General features: G+C 36.5%; 1 protein-coding gene across 1 annotated transcript in view; it reads left to right on the plus strand.

Annotated features, from left to right (window-relative positions):
• LOC149085250 (uncharacterized) overlaps positions 1–18,475 on the plus strand; it is a 39,881-nt gene extending 21,406 nt beyond the window's left edge. The window contains exons 5-6 of the mRNA XM_089233897.1: positions 7,582–7,782; positions 18,182–18,475. Of these exons, the coding sequence (XP_089090023.1) occupies positions 7,582–7,782; positions 18,182–18,340 (360 nt within the window). The 3' untranslated portion in view covers positions 18,341–18,475. The remainder of the gene's footprint in view (positions 1–7,581; positions 7,783–18,181) is intronic.
• Positions 18,476–19,606: the final 1,131 nt, after the last annotated feature.

Here is a 19,606-nt window from a genome sequence, read left to right on the forward strand (position 1 = left end):
CATTTTACATTTCGGATATGATTTAAGAATATTATCACTTTTATTATGTAATAATGTGGAAAGCTAATACAAACATATAGCATTCGTAAATATCAATAATTACATGTAAATTAGTAGTGATTTATCAATATAATACAAACATTATTTATTTTCATCTTTGAAGAAGGCTGCATTATTTCATATGCAAAGTCAGCCATCAATGAGGATACGAAATGGAATGCGCTTTTTATTCAGTTTATTTCATTTTTTTTTTTAATTTCTGCGCATTTTTATTAGATCTAGCAAAGATTTTGCTTTAGAATTTTCCTGCAGTTTCTTAATTGTTTGTCAACTCAGATATAATATGTTTCTCAACCACCGTTACCAATTCAATAGTGGAAACAGTGAAGCATCCTGTGTTTTCTTCACTGAAATAAACAGGATCCGTTTTCGAAATGGTTCTTAGCAGTTTGCAAACAACTTGCCAAGAGTTCCAATACAACTAAAGTAGTGTTTCTCAACTTGTGGTCCACGGTGTACTGTGTAAGGGGCCCATGGAATCATTTTCATTTATTACCATTCCATGAATGATACTTGTTGTGCTGTGAAATTGTAATTTATTTAATTTTTTATGATATGTAAATTATATATAAAAAATAAATTTTAAATTTTATGGGAGGGTGGGTCAAAATTAACCTTCTGACGTTGCAGGAGTCCGCGACATTAAAATATTTTGGGGAAACGCACTGACCTAAAGGATTATATATATAAGCGGAGATAAAAAATTTTGTTCACAAACATTCTGCAGAGATTTCGATTTCTTTAGAGTTTCATTAGATTTTTTTTTGTTTCAGAGTTTTCTTGCAGTTCCTTAATTGTTTGTAAGCTCAGGAATAACATTTCTAAAACTTACTATACCAATTCAATAATGTAAGCATAAAAGTATCACTAACGAAAGGTTTTCTTAGAAAAGTTTGCTAACAACTTGCCAATATTCTAAAACATCTAAAACAGTGTTTCCTAACCCTTTTTTTGCCCATGGTCATCTTTAGACCATATTTTCTTCTTGTGCCCTCCCCTCTTATTCTAGGTTTCCCCCACCTTCATCCAGGAAAGAAATAATTTCTACTTAATAAGTTCATTTTTTTCAAGTAAAGTGAACAAAATTTTATAAGAGTAATCACACTGGACTCTTAGAGTTCAGTGTTGTGTGGGTGTTCTTACGGGTTCTCGTGTGGGTGTTCTTACGGCTGGGCTGTCTCAACATTATGGCTTTAGGCAAAGTAATGTTTTGGGGGCCCCACAATTTTCTGGAGACTCTTTAGCTTTAAGTAACAGCGAATGGGTTGCATATTTACATAGTTAATATCAAAAATCATAGTATAAGATCTCATTATGTAGCTCCTCTATGGAAATGAGACTCTCGGCAGGGCCGCCTTAACACACCATGGGCCTCAGGCAAAATGATATTCTGGGGCTCCACCTTTTGAGATGGCAATACCAGCCTTACAATTCACAAACTTTAAACACTCATATTGCAGTATCAAATCTCATTATCATGGAGGGCCCCTGGTCGTATTGGGCCCAGGCGTTAAGACAGCCCTGCCCCCAGACATTTCCAGAAAAGCTCATGCGTTAAGATGGCCTTGCTTCTATGAGCAGTTCTGCTGGATTCTGAAATAGCCACAACTTTTACCACTACGTATTTCACTTTAAAAACTTCAGTTCACGCTTCAAACTTTTTTCACAGCTCTCGGTGGGCCCCTCACCCACCTGTCATTTGGCTTTTAACCGTGGCTTCCTCAAAATATTATTATAGTACCACGGGGGGGAGGGGGGCATATGGTTACCGGTTGAGAAGCACTAATCTAAAGGATTATAAAAGCCCAGATAAAAATAAACTTGTTTGCAAATTACATTTTTGAACGGCTTGCGTTCTAAAAAATTTAGAAACATATAAAGAAACATAGACAAGATAATTATAAAAGAAGCAAGTGGTTTGCGGATAGTGTTTCTTGAAAATATTTTCAATTATCGACTTGGTTATTTTAAAAGTGTGCCGTGTCAATGGTCAACATTTTTCTCAGTTATATTAAAATTTTCCAACTGGTAATAGAGAATTTTTCATAAATATCGGGATTTATCTGAGCATTTTTGTGAACTTCTCTCATAAATCTTTATTTTAATGGCAATCTGATCCCATCGAGAATGGATTGCAATTAAAAAAAAAGCGGGACTAATTTTTTTATTTCTTCATGGAAATGAGACTCTCGGCAGGGCCGCCTTAACACACCATGGGTCCTTAGGCAAAATGATATTCTGGGGCTCCATATGTGTACCTCTGAAGCACTGCCGTCTTAACGCATGGGCCTCACAAAAACGAGGTTTGGTGGAAATTTTCCAGAGTAAGAATGTAAATTTGTTGGTTTGACAGGTAGGGCTTCAGTAAAATAATTTGGCCCGTGGGCCCATGAAACTCTTAAGACGGCCCAGCTCTGAAGCTAAGAGGATATGAGTTTTTAAAAAGCAGTTTTCTTTCAAGAAAACGAAACAGAGAAACTTTGTTGTTACAATAAATTTTAGAGTTTCATGAACGTATGCAACGCTTTTCTTCTCGTGAACAATCATTCCTTGTCTTACGAGAAAATACGCCCATAAATGTGAGAACAGCACACACCCACATTATCAGAACAAGTTTCTATTTTAATCCTTCCCGTCATGCAGCCAAGTTGAGCTAAATCTTGTATTATGGAAGCTTCTGTTCAGGGTTTCTCATTGAATTTTCAAATATATTTCTAAATTTTATATAATCATCACAATCGCTCAGAAATGACTGAAATCAACCCTTGCGTGGACCATATTTTTTTTCCCGAATGTCTACATTTTTTGTGATTTGTTATAGTTTTAAGAATACCAATTTAAGGAAATAATTTTCATTTCATTGATTTGGTCTTCCCTGAATTTTCAAGGAGGTGCGAAGTGTTCTCTCTTCACCTAAAAATTTGCAATCTTGAAGTGCCAACCAGTCATCTCAGTCAATGGCAAGGCAAAACTATTGTAGTGAAAATGCCCTCTCCAGAAAAGTATTGGGTAAGGGAAAGGTGGGAAGTATAGATCCCCCCCCCACGGCCCACGAAAAGGTTAAGCAACAGCATGAGTTGATCAATTTATCGCTGATTTAATTGAGATAAATTTAAATTGGACTAATGTATAGTTCCCCGAAACGTGCAAAAGTTAATAACTTCATTCTATTTCAAACTAAAATTTTTAAATGCCCTGTATGACGCATACTATATCCTCGCAATATCGTACTGAAATCCTCTCGATTTAATTATTTCATCAATTTATCGAATAAAACTGTCTGTCAAGTCTGATTCGTAAAATCGGGGTTCGCCTTTATAATACGTTTTTCAATTCGTTGATACCCAATTTGTATGAATAGGAAAAGTTGTAATTTTAACAGCGAGTCCTAGTTTCTCTAAAGGGCCTCGATGTTCCTGCAATTGCAGCACTTCTCAGATAATTTGGAAGAGGAAAAATGTTAATTTTCATTGTTTCCTTTTCGAGGAAAACTTATACTTCTTCCTGGATGTATTTGTTTTGTTTTTCTTTTTTTACTATCATTGTACATAATTCTCAGGCGATTGTTTTTACGCGACGCCACGCGTTTCAACATAGTTTACTAATATTGATAACGCTAACGGTTGATCGAAATCGAAAAGGATCGGTACCTGTGTAGAAAGCATTTTTCTTGGAGGAAAACTATTTTTTATTTTAGTACTTTAACCTTGAACGAAGTGTTGTGATTTTTTTGTTTAGCCAACGAAATATGTGTCTCGTCTGTTTAGTTCTATCTGTTTATGACCCTGAAAAGTTGTTTAGAAATCGTCTGCTGGTGGTGATTTGACCGAAAAAAAATCAATTGTTTCGGTTTACGTGCTTCTTGGTATTGGGAATCTCTCGACCGACTTCTTCGAGTCAATTTTTTTCGATCGTTTTCCGAGTTGTACTTTTGGATTATTTGTACCAAGTTGTGTGGCACGTGCAGTGTGACGTGGTGATATTGAAGTCTTTGAAGTCTTTCTTGTTTGTGCGCACCCTGGAGAACGGAGTAAGAAATTTTTATTAATATATTAACGACCTGTAGCATTAACTGCAATTCTAAGAAAGTTTAATTAAAATTATATCAAACTTTGTTTCCATAATGTGATAAGTTTTAAATAAAAATTATACAGCTATTGTTCTAGTAAGATAGTTTAATTTCTCTAGGTTATATAAGAGATGATAAAGACATTGGGCTGCTGCAAAATGAACGATTGTTAAGTTTCATTTTTGTAGTATAAAGTTATTTTACAAACACAGAAAATAGGCCATAGTTATCTGACTAACCCCATCGGGTTTTTTTGTGGTTTCGGTTTGTGTGTTACATGTGTGTTAGATAATGAGTGAAGTAGTTTCGAGATCATGACTTCTAATTGCGACCTTTGCTCGAACTGGTTTTAAGCAGTGACACTTGCCGTATATCTGATAGTGTTTTTCTCTCTCCAAACCGCCCACAACGAATACGAGTAAAGTCGTGCTCAATATTCCATGGGAAAGCACCTTGGATTTGATTATGCATAATTTTTTTATCAACGTCACACGATAATAAATCAGCATCATGTTCTTCCATGTGCTCACATAGAAAAGTTGTGAAGATGTTATTGAACATATTTCTGCATCCGTTTATATAATGTATTATAATATATGTATTAAGTACAATATTCTGAGCCACGATTATGAACATTATAGAGATATAGTAAAGAGCAACAAATATTCTGTTGCTGATTTTTGAAATCGTTGATGATTTTGAACTTGTGTTATCGGGAAACATATATCATAGAGGTAAGGATAACCTTGTTTATTAACTTTGAGTAATTTCAAACAAAAATTATTACAGTCGAATGTCGTTTTTACGAACTCGTACGGACGTGAAAAATTAGTTCGTAAAACTGAAAGTTCGTAAATGGGAAAGACGTTTAAAAGAGTAGTACATTGGGACCAGAAAATTAGTTCGTAAAATAAAACATCTCGACTGTATTCAATAAAAGTTCTATGTCTTAACTTCTAGGAAGACGATCAAAAGTAGTTTTTCCATCAAGTTTGAAGTGATTAATAAGTGGATCAAATCACAGAAAAAAATATAAGTAGCAATTTGTGAAAATATCTCAAAATAAGGTAAGTCAAGGATAAAAGTAAAGGATAAAATAAGTAGTCATTTTGGTGGTGATTGGATGGCATATTTCCAGGTAGATTGTATAAATAAATTTTAGCATTTTATTCTACTCGGTGGGGCGTGTTGTGTATACCAACTTCAAATCAAAGCAAAAAGATGGTGAGTGCTTGTAACTTTATATGGCTGCAGAATAAAAATACACACATTAATGCAATTTACGCCATTAATGTAATGTATAATACGGAAAATATATCTTTGCTCATATGTACTGTCCTAGACGATGCAGAAAAGGGATTCCATTTAACATATTCAATGGAATATCTCTTATTTCATTGCTGATAACAGTCTTAAATTCGTAAATCTTCTCTAAACTATGCGCCAAGACGCTCTTCTTTAGGTAATTCCAATGGACGTATTTAAGAGTCATATTAAATGTGGGAAACAGAATGGCAAAAAAAGTAAATTTTTTAAACGGAAAATCAGATAATTGTAATCAGTTTGAAATTGTAAAAGGGAAACATTTTCAAGCAACTCGCATCTGCATTGGTCAAATATTCCATTTTATACGACAGTAATTCGCTCAATTGGCATCTCAATGGATGAATGTATACCGTGCATACACACGTGCATTCAGACAGGGTAGTCAATTAAAATAGTAGATACAATACGCAACAGCCTGCATCCTAAGTATACACCGGGGTGGCCAACAGCTGGCCCGAGAGGAGATCTTGTGTGGCCCGCAACAAGATGAAAAAACAATTATATTCTTTTATATCAGTTTCGATTGATGAAATCGCGATTCATGTAGAGAAAAAAAATTTATTTCTGATTTGACAAAAACAATTTGTATTTTTTTTCAACACAAACATAAAACCACGAGCAAAATTTCCCTCAAAAATTTTCCTTTTAAGTAAGTAAATCTGAAAAAAAATACGAAAGGCACACAAAAAAAACATTTGGCCGAGCTGCAAGCAACTGACATCAACTCGAGGGCTAAGAAACCCTAACTAGAAAATCTCAGGAAAAAATTAAGTTCACGTTCACAAAATCAGAGAAAAGATACACCAACACCACATTTCTATCACCAAGTGCTTGGAAAAAGTTTCGCAACATCAAGAAAGCAAAGTCCAAAATCTAGGCATCCGTGGAAATTTTTATAAGACTACACGTAAAGGATCTACTGACTTCGCTGAATCTAATGAGTTGCCAAGAAACTTGGAAAAAATTGGATGTGATAACCCCAAAAAATTTTCAGATCCCAGTTTTTCCAGTTCCTCCCGACTTTGACAAAAGCTCTGGAAAAATTCTTCAGTGAAGAGCCGAAGCATCCCGGTCTTACTTACTCACCATCTGTACTTATTGAAGTGCATTAAATACAGTCTCCTAGGCTGTTTACTAGCCCGTCTGTAATCCCGCCATCAGCCCTGAAAGCTGGGCATGGGAGCAATTTGAGTTTGTTCTCGTAAGAAATTGTAGTCCACGCTGCAGCTATTTAAGCAGTTTCCGTCTGCGCTGATTTCACTGCTATGGGAAGACATACTCTTTACCAAAAAATGAAGAATTCAGTTAATAAGTCGTATTTAATTAAATGAAGAGTGTAGTTAATAAATTCCGTCAAAATGTTTGTGGCCCGTGATGCCATAGCAAGCAATCATACTACTGTGTGCGGCTTATATACCGGAGTGTTGTCCCTGGTGCGGCCCACGACACTGCTTCTGACCATTATGTTGGCTCTTGGAACAGAGAGAAGTTGGCCACCCGAGCTTTCCAATTCCGATTCCTAAATTTCCAATGGAGGCTAATATATCATTGATGATTTGATAAAATTATGATGATTATTGACTGAAACTTTTGATTGATGCAAATACGGCGTATTCAAGAGAGAACACGTACTGTCAAGGCTTTCTTTAATACGTATACAGCAGAGCTGTACAAATTTACTTCCCGACATGTAAAAATTTTGATTGGGCATGTATTTTTTTCGACTACAAGCCAGACCAGGGCATAGAAATAAATTAAAGGTAAATCTAATGATATTTTGAATATTCTTCGGACATGCAAAACTTTGATTCACGCATCCATTATTTCAAATTACATGTCGGACTGGGCATGTGAATTCTTTGAGATTTGGCCATCCCTGGTACACGGTAGTATCATGAATTTCTCCGATATAAGAAGAATTTGATAACCTCTATCTGGATTCAATATACTTTTTTTTAACTCGATTCCTTATATATAAACAATTCGCCTCTAGCTTAAAAACACACACAATTACGGTTAGCTCCATTTTAAAGAGTCTTTAGTATCTCCAAGGTCATGTTTCCGTTCATTCGCCGCAGAGTAGAACAATACAAATATTTGTAATATTTTTTTTCTTTTCTTTGCAGGATACTCCATATTTCAGATCACATCGTTCAGGAATGGACGTTAACCTTTACGCAACCAAAAAGAGCGTAGCTCAGGGAATGATGGATATAGCTCTACTCACTGCCAATGCTTCGCAGCTAAAGTATGTCATGAAAGAAGGACTAGAAAGCCGATTTTATATTGTAAACGTCATATGTCTTGGAATTTCAGTCACCCTGCAGGTAAGATACGGTATTTGCAGTAAACATACTTTCAGTTTGATAAAACAATGGTTTTGGGAAGTTGTGATGACGTCAGTAATGACAGAATGACGATAATTGAATTGAAGTTTTAATGCATGTAATCGAAGTCGTTTACGTAATACTTAGTTCCAATTTAAACAAGCATAAGAAACACCCCATCACTATTGCATAACGTGACGTGACGTTGATCCCCTCAATGACCTGTCTATCGAATAGCGGCTAAAATAAACACTGACTTCATCTAAAATGTGCTTGTGACTGCCCTAAAGGTCCCGATTTCTCAAAGTTGGGTAAATAAGATTGCTTCCAAGTAGTAGTACCTTGAGAGTCGTACACAAATCAATAGATTTCTATAATTCACAGTAATTAATAGTTAAGACTCTTAGTACAGAATTTTCCCGGCCTTCCTTTTGAGATGAAGCCGAAAATCTTTGTCTCGTCAGTCAAAATTATAATTAGTGAAGTTCTGCCCAGACTCACTGCAGCCAAAGTTCTGTAGGCAAGATTGAATAGCACACCTTGGAAAAAGGTTGAACATGTATGTAGACCTACGCAAGAGCTTCTAATTAATTCAACATTTAAAAATGCTATGGTCTCTCATAGTTCTTTCGGGTGCAACCTATCATGCGATTGAAATTAAGCTTTTAGTTTGAACCTGAAAAATATTAACTTTCCAAGTACATACCGTAAATACTCGTATATGAGCCGAGTACTTTTTTTCAACAATTTGCTTCTATATGGGGGGGGCGGGGGTGTCTCTTAACGCATGGGCTCACCCGGGGGGGGGGGGTCTCATGAAAATTAGGTCTGGTTAAAATTTTCTAGTGTAAGCGTGTAGATTGAAAGGCATAATTTTATAACTCGGGGGGGGGGGGACCTCAGAAAAATCAGTTTGCCCATGATGCTCTTTAAACGTCCCTGTTGGGGAGAGGGTATATACGGGTAGGTTTTGAGGAGGAAAAAAAATTCTTCCCGAGATTTACCAACACCTCCATACATAGCAGGGGGGTGCAAAACCTCTTGCCCGTGGGCTGAATGCGAGCCACGAAAGCAAAGCAACCTCGGCAGCTTCGATGAATCTCCGGGCTAAGAAATGCACTGAGGCCCGTACAAGTTTCATAAAATGGATGATTATTGCTGCTATGCGAAATAATATAAGGCTCTTCATTATCCGAGAAGCCCTCGGTGCCGAGGTAAGCTTATCTGTTAAGACGGTCCTGCGTGTAAAAAGTTATTTTTAAACTTGCAAAAATAGTGGGTATTGAATGTTCTCAAAGAGCACTTGTCCACAGAGACGTAGGCATGCAAGAACATTAACCCTTTAACTACCGACGATACTTTAAAGTACCTATTAGATACTATAATTTTTTTATGTACCGTAAACACGGGCTACTACTACTACTATTTATTAAAAATTTCAAATGAACTTTCCAAAAAAAACATGTTATTATTACTACTTTCTGGCAACCTTTATATCTGTGGGCTATCTTTTATTATGTATACACGGTGATTCAGAAAAGATGGGGAAAAACTTTAAGAGGTGATAGTACACACCAATACAAACCATTGTCATCAAAGAATGCATGGTCTAACATGAAACGCAAACGCGCTAGCACGTTTCGAAACGGCCACTCCGCAAACGTTAAAACGGCATTCCTGTTGAAATTTATCGGGAAAAAAAGAACACCTTGCATGCAAATGTAACCTGGGGAAGAAGAAGAAACCATATGCAACAGTTCTGGCAGTCCTTATACAACCTGCATCAGACCGGGAAGCAAGAAAGGATCCCGTTTCGCACAGCTGCCGATGCAAGCGCGCAAATGTTTTCGTATTGGGCAACCGCTTGGGGGAACTGTACATTCGTGTTGCCTCTGTGGTACTTCCGTTTGCAGCTCTGTAAATGAAATGCACGTCTCCTTTTTTCCTTTTTCAGTATTACTGAAGTGCGCCATTATCCCGTACGTTACAATTGTTGGAACGGTTGCACGCTGGAATAACTTCACACAGCTGGCGCCTGCGCATTTTATTCACTGTGACGCAGATTTGCATATGGTTTTTTCTTCTTCCCCAGGTTACATTTTCATGCATGGTGTTCTTGTTCTCCCGATAAATTTCAATAGGAATGCGGTTTTAACGTTTGCGGAGCAACCGTTTCGAAACGCGCTAGTGTGTTTGCGTTGCATGTTAGATTTTTCATTCTTTGATGAAAATTTTTTGTGTTGGTTTGTACTATCACCTCTTAAAGTTCTCCCATCTTTTCTGAATCACCCTGTATGTAAATAAAAAAACAGATTTTTTATTTAACTTAAGCTAATTAAAAAAATAAAAACATTTTGGACCAATGTGTATGTGGGTAACTTTGGTCTACTTCACCTTTTCCTCTTTTGAAGCATGAAATGAAAAAAAGCTAGGTATTTTTTGAATCTGCTCGTGATATAAAACTTCAATTTTTCAAAAAAAAACTTGCATTTCAACTTGTGTTAAACATAAAAATAGCAATATTTAGATGTTTTTTAAAAACAAATTTAATTAACAATCATAGTATCCTTCAAATTGACCTAAAAGAAATTGAAAACAAAAGCTTGAAATAGGATAGACATTAAAAAAATGAACATAATTATTCATTGCATAATTATGCTTTCAAATTTACTCACTAATAAATTACCAAGGGTTGCAAAAATACGGCTCGGGCTAGGTATCTTTTCGTCCTTTCCCGATTCATCCTTAGATTAAAATAGTCCCGTTTCATCCGATCTCTTCTTTCCCCTCCCATTCCATGGATTACTGTCAATCAAGATAAAACACCCGTGGTTTTCATACTGAAAAGAATGGTGAGTGATTGAGGACCAAACTACAGCATGAGTAGAGTGACCATATTACACAGGAATGTCCCGCATTTTTAATGGTATTTCTGTGTTTTTGGTCGTTCTCACTTTTTATACTTTCCTGTTTTTTGTTTTGCTTTTTTTTTTCAACGAAGCCTATTTAAAGCGACAATCTTTACCGAAATTACGAATGAAGATAATTTTCATCACTTGTAAATTATATTATGATATATAATTACGTATAAATATAAATATTCATCTAAACATATTTGTCATGTTCTAAGTTTTTTCCCCATGAACTACATCGCAATTTCTGATAAATTCTTCATTTTCCTTTAATTGATCATTTATGAGCATGAACTGGTGATTTTGCCGTCTTATGACTAATTAGTTATTGGTGACAATTTTCGATATTCCGTATTCTACCATATTTAAGCTCACAATTTCCCGTATTATTCTGAATGAAATATATTGGGTGTACAATAAAATAAACATCCAAGTCACACACAATATGCAATAAATTCTATTGAAATATATCTGTTAAAATGATTAATTTTTTTTTACTGCGATTTGTAGCAGATCTTTTACAAATCGCAATTCCCTGTCGTTCAGGAATTTCAGAAATAATTAGCAAATTGTGCGGCCCGAGAGCAGAGATGGTTATTTAACTGTAACGGACCAAAAAGTTACTGCATTGTTGTAATTGATATAAATACAGTAATGTTCTTATGATTTAAAATAAAAAATTAGAACCTTTTCGTTCTAAAGGTAAACATATCTAAACGAGAAAAATACGGAAAATTGTGATCCTTAATACGGGACATAATAGTATCCAAAACTGAAATTTACTACGAATTTGCTAAATATTGATGAAATTCCTGAACGAAAGAGAAGCAAAGATCTGCTACGATACATATATTTCAATAGAGTTCATTCCATCGTGACTTGCGTGTATATTTCATTGCACACCCAACATATTTTATTCAGAAAAATACGGGAAATTTGGAGCTTATATCGACAATTTTCACCAAAAACATGGTCATACGACGGCAAAATCACCAGTTATTGCTCATAAATTATCAATTAGAAGGTAATGAAGAATTTATTGGAAATCTCGCAATGTAGTTCACGGGGGAAAAAAAATCGAGAACATAAAAAATATGTTTAGATGAATATTTATACGTAATTTATCACAATATAATTTACAAGTGATGAAAATTATCTTCATTCATAATTTCAGTAGAGATTGTCAATTCAAATATGCTTCGTTGAAAAAAAAACTTGAAAAGTGTACTAGTCAGCCATTCGTGAACTACTCGATACATTTAGTTGTTTTGCCTAGTACCACTACGGAGCAAAAAATACAAAAAAAAAACTAGTTCCGAAAATTTTGATACATTAATTAGAGTGCGTTTTATTATTTTATCGTTTTGGGCTAAAGAGAACGGTTCCAGGGCCAAAGTAGCCCGCACGTTTACGATACTAACTACTTGTTTGAAATCGGTAGTTATTTTTATTCTTTTGTCTTTAATTAGAACCAAAATGACCTACCAAACAATTTAAAAAATAATTATTAATTGTTATCATTATATTTATTCTTTTTTTTTTCTTATTCTACTTTTCATAATTTGGTAGATACAGGGTTAACGATTTCCTTTCGCTCTCCCAGATATTCATAGGGTCTAGTCAAGGACTGAGGCGTATTAACCGAGAAGAGCTAAACGGGCTAGAAATTTGGATTATCTCTATTGACGAATCAGTGATAAATCTGGTATACCTGTTAACCTAACCGCACGTTAGAAAAAGGAAGAAGGGGAAAAGAAAAAATTATAATAGATAAGGTAGATAAGAGAACTTTTTTTAGGGAGTTCTCTTTCGCTCTTGTGTATAGAAAGATACATTATATGTGTTGGGAAAAAAATCAGAAGTGAAGGGAGGGAAAGAAAAAGCAAGGGTTACACTATAAAGCTTTGCGATGGTGAAAAGAGAGAAAATAAAAAAAAGATAAAACTTTTTTTTTGTTTGAATTTATTCCACTGGTGGTTGGATGTAATATTACGCCCGTGATCGTAAAGAGGTTAAGGGTGGCAAAATGTAAATAGCCCGCACGCGGCAAAGTCATAAATCCGCCTCTGATCGAGGAGAATGTGCTTCCTGAGAGCCATGTGAGTGGCATTAACTTTCACTTCGAAATAATAAGGGTAAGCACATAGTGCACGCTGCTTTCCGATTCTGCAAGCCGGGACCGTTGCTGATTGGTTGAAAACTTGAATTTCAAGTTTTTTAACCAATCCGTAACGACACTGACTCGTAAAATTGTAAACTAGCATGCACATTATGTTCGTACCTTAAGGTTCGAAAACCTGCTTGAACAGCTTGATCAGATGCCACATTAAACACATAGGGTGTTTTACGAAAAATGTTCGACATTCCGGTCCAATTGCACATCTGAGTATGTAAAAGACTGAAAGTACAAAGTACTCGTACAAAGACTGAAAAAAAGGGACCCGCGTTCTGGAAGAAATGCTTTCACAACTTCAATGAATATTTTCTCCAGGAACACGGCAATATATAATTAACACTAGGTTTACCATGAGTTGACATATACCTATTTCTACCAAAGTAGTCAAAATGACCCCTTTCGGTATTTAATTAGAAAAAATATAAATTGACCTATCTATTATGAAGTTGAAGTAGAAAAAACGAACCTCAATAAAATCGCATCAGTTATGATAATTAGTTTTTATTATTTTTATTTTTAATATTTTAACGTAAAGCATTTTTTACAATCTTACTCGAAAAGTTTTCTCAGAGGGGTCAAAATGACCCCTTGGTAAACGTAGTGTTAAGAAAGAAAAATGATAGGTTTGAAAGTTCTCGTGGGTTACCGATAATTGTCAATCTTTTCAGAGCAGGGCGCGGCAGCCCGGCCGATAAGATACTCGCCTAAAGTACCAAAGGATGTTTGGATGTGTCGCGAGTTCGATACCCGGTTCGTCCTTGTCAGAAAACTTTCCTGTGACACAGGGGTACAACCAAAAATGGCGACTTGACCACGGCAAAAAATTGCTACCGCAGGGAGTTCCCCCATCGAGGGGTTAGCGCACCAACCTCTCAATGAGTATAAAAAAAACAAGCCTGCCGTTCGGAATCGGCAATAAATTGTTGGTCCCGGTCTAATTAGCCCTCGTGTGCAGAAAATGGCCGTGGTGCGACAAAAATGATTAAATGATGATCTTTTCAGAGTACGTTTTCACTGAACTAGAGTATAGTCCTCCTACCACGAGATGAGATTTGGCTACGGTACGTCATGTCACGTCAAACGATTCTATTTTATCCTAGAAGGACATGCCAATCGTGAAAGCTCAGTCATTGATGAACTTTTCTCGATGTGCAATCGTTTTACCAAAAAAAAATTGAATAAAATCATCCGACGTGACGTGACATGATGCAGCGAAAATTCATCTCGTGGTCGGAGGACTATACCATGGCTTTTTCTCTCTTTGTACATTTAAATGCCAAGATCTGGTAAAAGAAAAAAATTCTAAACTTTAAAATTATGAAATCAGTCGCCGTCGTGTGGTCATAGTGACGGACTCGCATTGCGAGCACCCTGGTTCGAACCCCTCCGACCGACGGAGCAGTGGTGGTCGAATGAAGTTGGTTTTCTGTGGTTTCCAATTTCGAGGCGCGAATGCAAGCCGATCTCCCTGTTAAAAAGTTTCTTCACAGTGAGCAACAGCCCTAAAACGGTACAAATATTCAATCATTACGCTTCACTCGTAGTTTGAAAAGTCGATGGCAGCACTAGCAATTCATGTAAAACATTAGATACGCACTTAGACTGTTAGGTACACATGCACACTTCTGGCACAACTCATTCGGTAATAAATTGCCCATGGCGATAGACCGGGCTGTTACTTGGTTTGAAATAAAGTTCATCTTCCGACAATACTTATGGTTTGAGGAGACTGGATGTTTTATATAGAAAAATAGAGCCATCGATTCTCCGACTTTTGATTTCATGCTAATATGCATCGCGTCGGGGAGAAGCTTTTTGAGTTGTCCTAACTTCTTTCCTGACATGGCTACTTTAATACTATAATTGAAAGGAATGCATTCTAGTGTCTCTTTTGTTGGTTATCATAAGGTGAGGTTGGAGGTTGGAGGACAAAAAAGATTTATTCTTTAAATTTAGTAATTTCCTACTGAATTGAAAAGCGAAAGCTGGTTTAAATAACATAAAATAGATACAGGAAGGATATTAATGGTTACGAAAGAACAATCAACACCATTCGTCTCTTTTCATTTATTTTGTAAACGAAGATACCGGCTTTGAAGATTTATCACTGGTACCTAAACTACACATCTTTCGAATTTGTTGTTGAAAATTCATCTATAAATAGGTTCAAAATCAACTAACAATTGAAGCTAGCATGTAATGGATCTTGACGCGAAAAAGTATAAAACAAAAGTTGTACAGAAGCCGAATATACATCATTTGACTCAAATTTACAAAAACTGCAATATAATCTTTATTAACGTCACTATAGACGGATTTATTGTAGTAGGATTTATTATCTGCAGATTTATTGTAGTAGGTTTGAATTTAAATAGCGCTGAGCCCTTTATTTTCCGCTAAATGGAAATTTTTGTTTCTTATCTTTAGCAATTTTTGGCGGTTTTATACAAATACAAATAAATACAAATACAACGCCACAACAGGCAAAATGCCCAACGAGGTGGCTGATAAAAAGATGCCCATAAAAATATGGATGTCATATGTTTCAAAAATACAGCAACCCCATTAAAAACGCAATTAACACAAATTATAAACAATATATACACATGATAAAATATTATACAACGCCCATAAAGAATACTTATGGTTGTCTTATTCTAAGAATGGATAGCTTCTCGATTTACCCCAACATGTTTATCGTATTTCTTTTTAAACGTGTCAATTGTGTTACAATTTACTACCTCCGGGGGTAAGCTATTCCATTTATTAACAACCCTATTAGAGAAAAATTCCCTGCGACACCATAACCTTGCATTGTCCCTCACCAATCGATACTGGTGTCCCCTTGTAAAAGCAGTTGATTGGCGGTGTACTAAAAGTTCATGGTCCATCCTATCCATCCCATTGAAAATTTTGAACACTTCGATCATATCTCCTCGACTCCTGCGTTCATCCAATGTAAACATATTCAAAAAATGAAGTCTCTCTTCATAACTCAAGGCCTGTGTGCCAATAAGGACACGCGTAGCTCTTCTCTGCACCCCTTCAATCAAGTCTATGTCCCTCTGTAGGTATGGTCTCCAAAACCTTACAGCATACTCCAGTCCAGGACGAACTAAGCCTCGAAAAAGCGGAAGAATGACTTTAGGAGAACGCGAAGAGACCTTTTTGAAAATAAGACCAAGCATTCTATTCGCTTTTTTGACAACCGCTGAACAATGTTCAGAAAACTTAAGTCGCTCGTCAATGAGAATTCCCAAATCGGTGACTCTTGTTGCATCCGGGATAGTGACACCATTCAACTCGTAAGATAACCATGGGTTGTTCGAACCAAAATGAGCGACCATGCACTTATCTACGCTAAACGTCATGCCCCATTCATTTGCCCATGCTGCAATCTTGTTTAAGTTGGTCTGGAGCAACTCCCTATCGCTTTCATTACCGATTACCCCCATTAGCTTCACATCATCTGCGAATTTGCTAGTAATTCCATCGATACCCTGATCGAGTTTGTCGATAAAAAGTGAAAAAAGTATGGGGCCAAGGACACTTCCCTGAGGAACTCCACTTGTGACGTCTGTCCAACCAGAGAATTCCCCGTTCACCATAACTCGTTGGGACCTATCTCTTAACCACGATTCTATCCAATTCAGCAAGTTGCCCCCTATTCCAATCTCGTGTAAACGCTTCAAGAGTTTGCCATGTTGGACCCGATCGAATGCCTTCTGGAAATCAAGGTAAACAACGTCGACATTTTCGCTCTTACCCAAAGCCTTAGTCACGTAATCATAGAAGCAAAGGAGGTTAGTTACACATGACTTCCCCTTCCTGAACCCATGCTGATTATCCGACAATACATTATTCTCGTCTATCCACTTCACAAACTGCCTTTTGATGATAATTTCCAAAATTTTCGAGAGGGAGCTCGTCAAACTCACAGGACGATAATTAGACACCACCTCTCTACTACCCTTCTTAAATATCGGAACAACGTTAGCCAGTTTCCAATCTCTCGGGACGATACCCTCAGCAACACTACTCCTGAATATCTGTGCGACTGGCCCCAACAATTCATTAGCACCTTCCCTGAGAACCCTGGGATAAATATCATCTGGTCCTGGTGCTTTGCTTGCACATACATTTCTTAGAAGATTTAGGACCTCCACGTCTTCTACTTGAATATCGTTGAGGGTTTTATTACCCCATGCAACACCCGTATATCGAATATCATTATCTCCATTAAAAACCGACGCGAAAAAGTCATTGAAAGCACTACACATGCCTACATTGCTCTCTACCTTAGAGCCTCCTATCGAGAGGGGGCCAACTGTCCCCTTACATCCATTATTGACGTATCGAAAAAATGATTTTGGGTCAGAGCCAATGTTATCTGCCAACCTAGATTCAACTTCCTTTTTACTATCCCTTATCGCTTTCTTCAACAGTCTTCTTTTATCAGTAAACAATGATAGGTCACCACGTCCACTTTTATACTCTCTGAATGCTCTTTTCTTTTCAAGATAAAGGTTCCGCACGCTATCCGTGAACCATAGAGGGTGTGATGTACAAACACGCTTTTTTCGAACAAAGGGTATGACGTCGTGCAAAACAGAGGACAGCTTCGTACTAAATTCTTCCCATTGACTTACCACCCCTACTGATTCCAACCGGTCTTTGAAAACTTCCGCTAACCTTCTTCTCAAAACATCAAAGTTAGTTCTCCGAAAACAAGGAACCAGTCTTTTGTTATCAACCTTACCCGAGGAAAAGTTACAGTGAAATCTGACGATACGATGATCACTGGAAGAAAACTCTTCCCCCACCGAAACATGTTCAACTAGATCCTCAGAACTAGTAAGAACTAAATCCAAAATAGCAGTACCCCTAGTGGCTTCTGATACATGCTGATACAAAAAATTTTCGAGCACCAACTTAAGAAAGTCTCTTTCATACTGATTTCCAGATGAAAGGTTCTCCCAATCAATACCCGGGTAATTGAAATCCCCTAATTTCACAATGATTGGTGATTATTTCGATATCACCAACATATATTCGAGTTATATCCCGTAATAATCTTGTTTTAGCTATCCCGATGTCCCGTTTTCACGATTGTCGAGCCATGCTTACAAAATAATTCGTATATTAAAATTTTGAAAAATTAATAACTTTTTTGTTCAGTATTTCTGAACAAAATGAATAATTTATCTAATAATCTAAACTAATAATTTATCTAATAATCTAATAATCTTAACTAATAATTTATCCAAAAATGAAGTGTTCACTAAATGTATGTTTTTCTTTTCTGTTTCAGCTCATCGTCGGCATTCTTCTCATATTGAATACCCGGTACAACATAAACTTGACTACCCAACAGTCAAAGGCCGAAATGATGAACAATATGACCATCATTGGGGTTTTCCTCATAACGGTGGCTAACGTATTTCTTTCCGCATTTGGAACATCTCAGTGACAAAATAGAATTAAGTCTGATTTCACGATCACATGAATACTTTTTGTGTCATCGTTTGTGATCTCATCTCGCACTTCTCGAAATGCATGCTCATAAAAAAAAATTGCATAAAAATATACATACGTATTTGTTCCCTTTTTTTCACATTTTCATTCGATTTTATTTTTGTCTCAGCTCATCAAATTATAAAATACTTTTTATTGAATAATAAAGATTTTGTTTTTTGGAACTCTTTTCGACATTATTTCTGAAATTTATCCCACTTGCCATCAAATTATCGACCTTATGATTGTATTCATTGAATAGTGGTTCTCAATGGGATATTTTAAGGGGTCCACGGGAGAAAATAAAGTGGAAGCAGAGTCATGGCAGGTGGTTTAAGGGGCCACAGACAGCTGAGAAAAAAAATAGATGTGAAGAAATAAAGATTTTTAAGTGAAATATGGTCGGAAAAGTGACTAATTTTAGATTCAAGAAGAATCGCCCATAAAACGGGGGCCAACATAACGCATGGGCCCATCTTGGCATTAGCTGCGGGAGGGGGGGGGGGTGGCAATCTCTTGTCCAATAGGGTGCTTACCTGATGAGAATTGGTACTAATGATTTTCGAGAATAAGTAGCAAGTATGTAAGCTGTTACGTCTAGCTAATTTTAAGACTCCCAGAATCCCTTTGGGGTCCTTGATGTTGAGACGGCTCTGAATAGAACTAGGAAAAGAGGTATGCTCACTGAACTCTAGCCCAGTCGGTCTGGAGATCAATCTTATTAACAAAATTTTTGCTCACTATAAATTTACTGGAAAAAAAAAAACCAATATAATAGAGAGAAAAAAGGTCTCACTCCTAAATGAGGGCTAAGACACCTAAATGAGGGCTAGTCCCTGGGTAAAACAGGGAGCTACTAGAAAAATTATTGTTCAAAAGGGAGTCACTGGTTAAAAAGGTTCGGAAACATTGATGTACACTGTTTGACAATTGATAAGGAACAGTGTTATTTTCGTTATACCTAATGATAAACATCCTTCAAAGAAATGAAACTTGGCCCATGTTTAACAGACATCCTGAAGTATCTTTATTATATAAGTACCAAATGAAACAGATATCGCTATATGACAAAAAAGATAAGCAAAAGAAAAAAAGATGCTCACAGAAATTGTAAACAGTCACGAAAAGTGTTCGTTCTGCTGAAAATAAGGACAGATACGAGTTCGTCAGTATAAAGCTCCTCGGACACTGATGCGCATTCGGCATAGGTTGAGCATGCTGT

This window comes from Pholcus phalangioides, unplaced genomic scaffold, assembly GCF_987345545.1.
Source record: "Pholcus phalangioides strain wild (caught in Gottingen) unplaced genomic scaffold, Ppha-v1.0 ptg000007l_1, whole genome shotgun sequence".
In the NCBI taxonomy this organism is placed as follows: Eukaryota; Metazoa; Arthropoda; class Arachnida; order Araneae; family Pholcidae; genus Pholcus; species Pholcus phalangioides.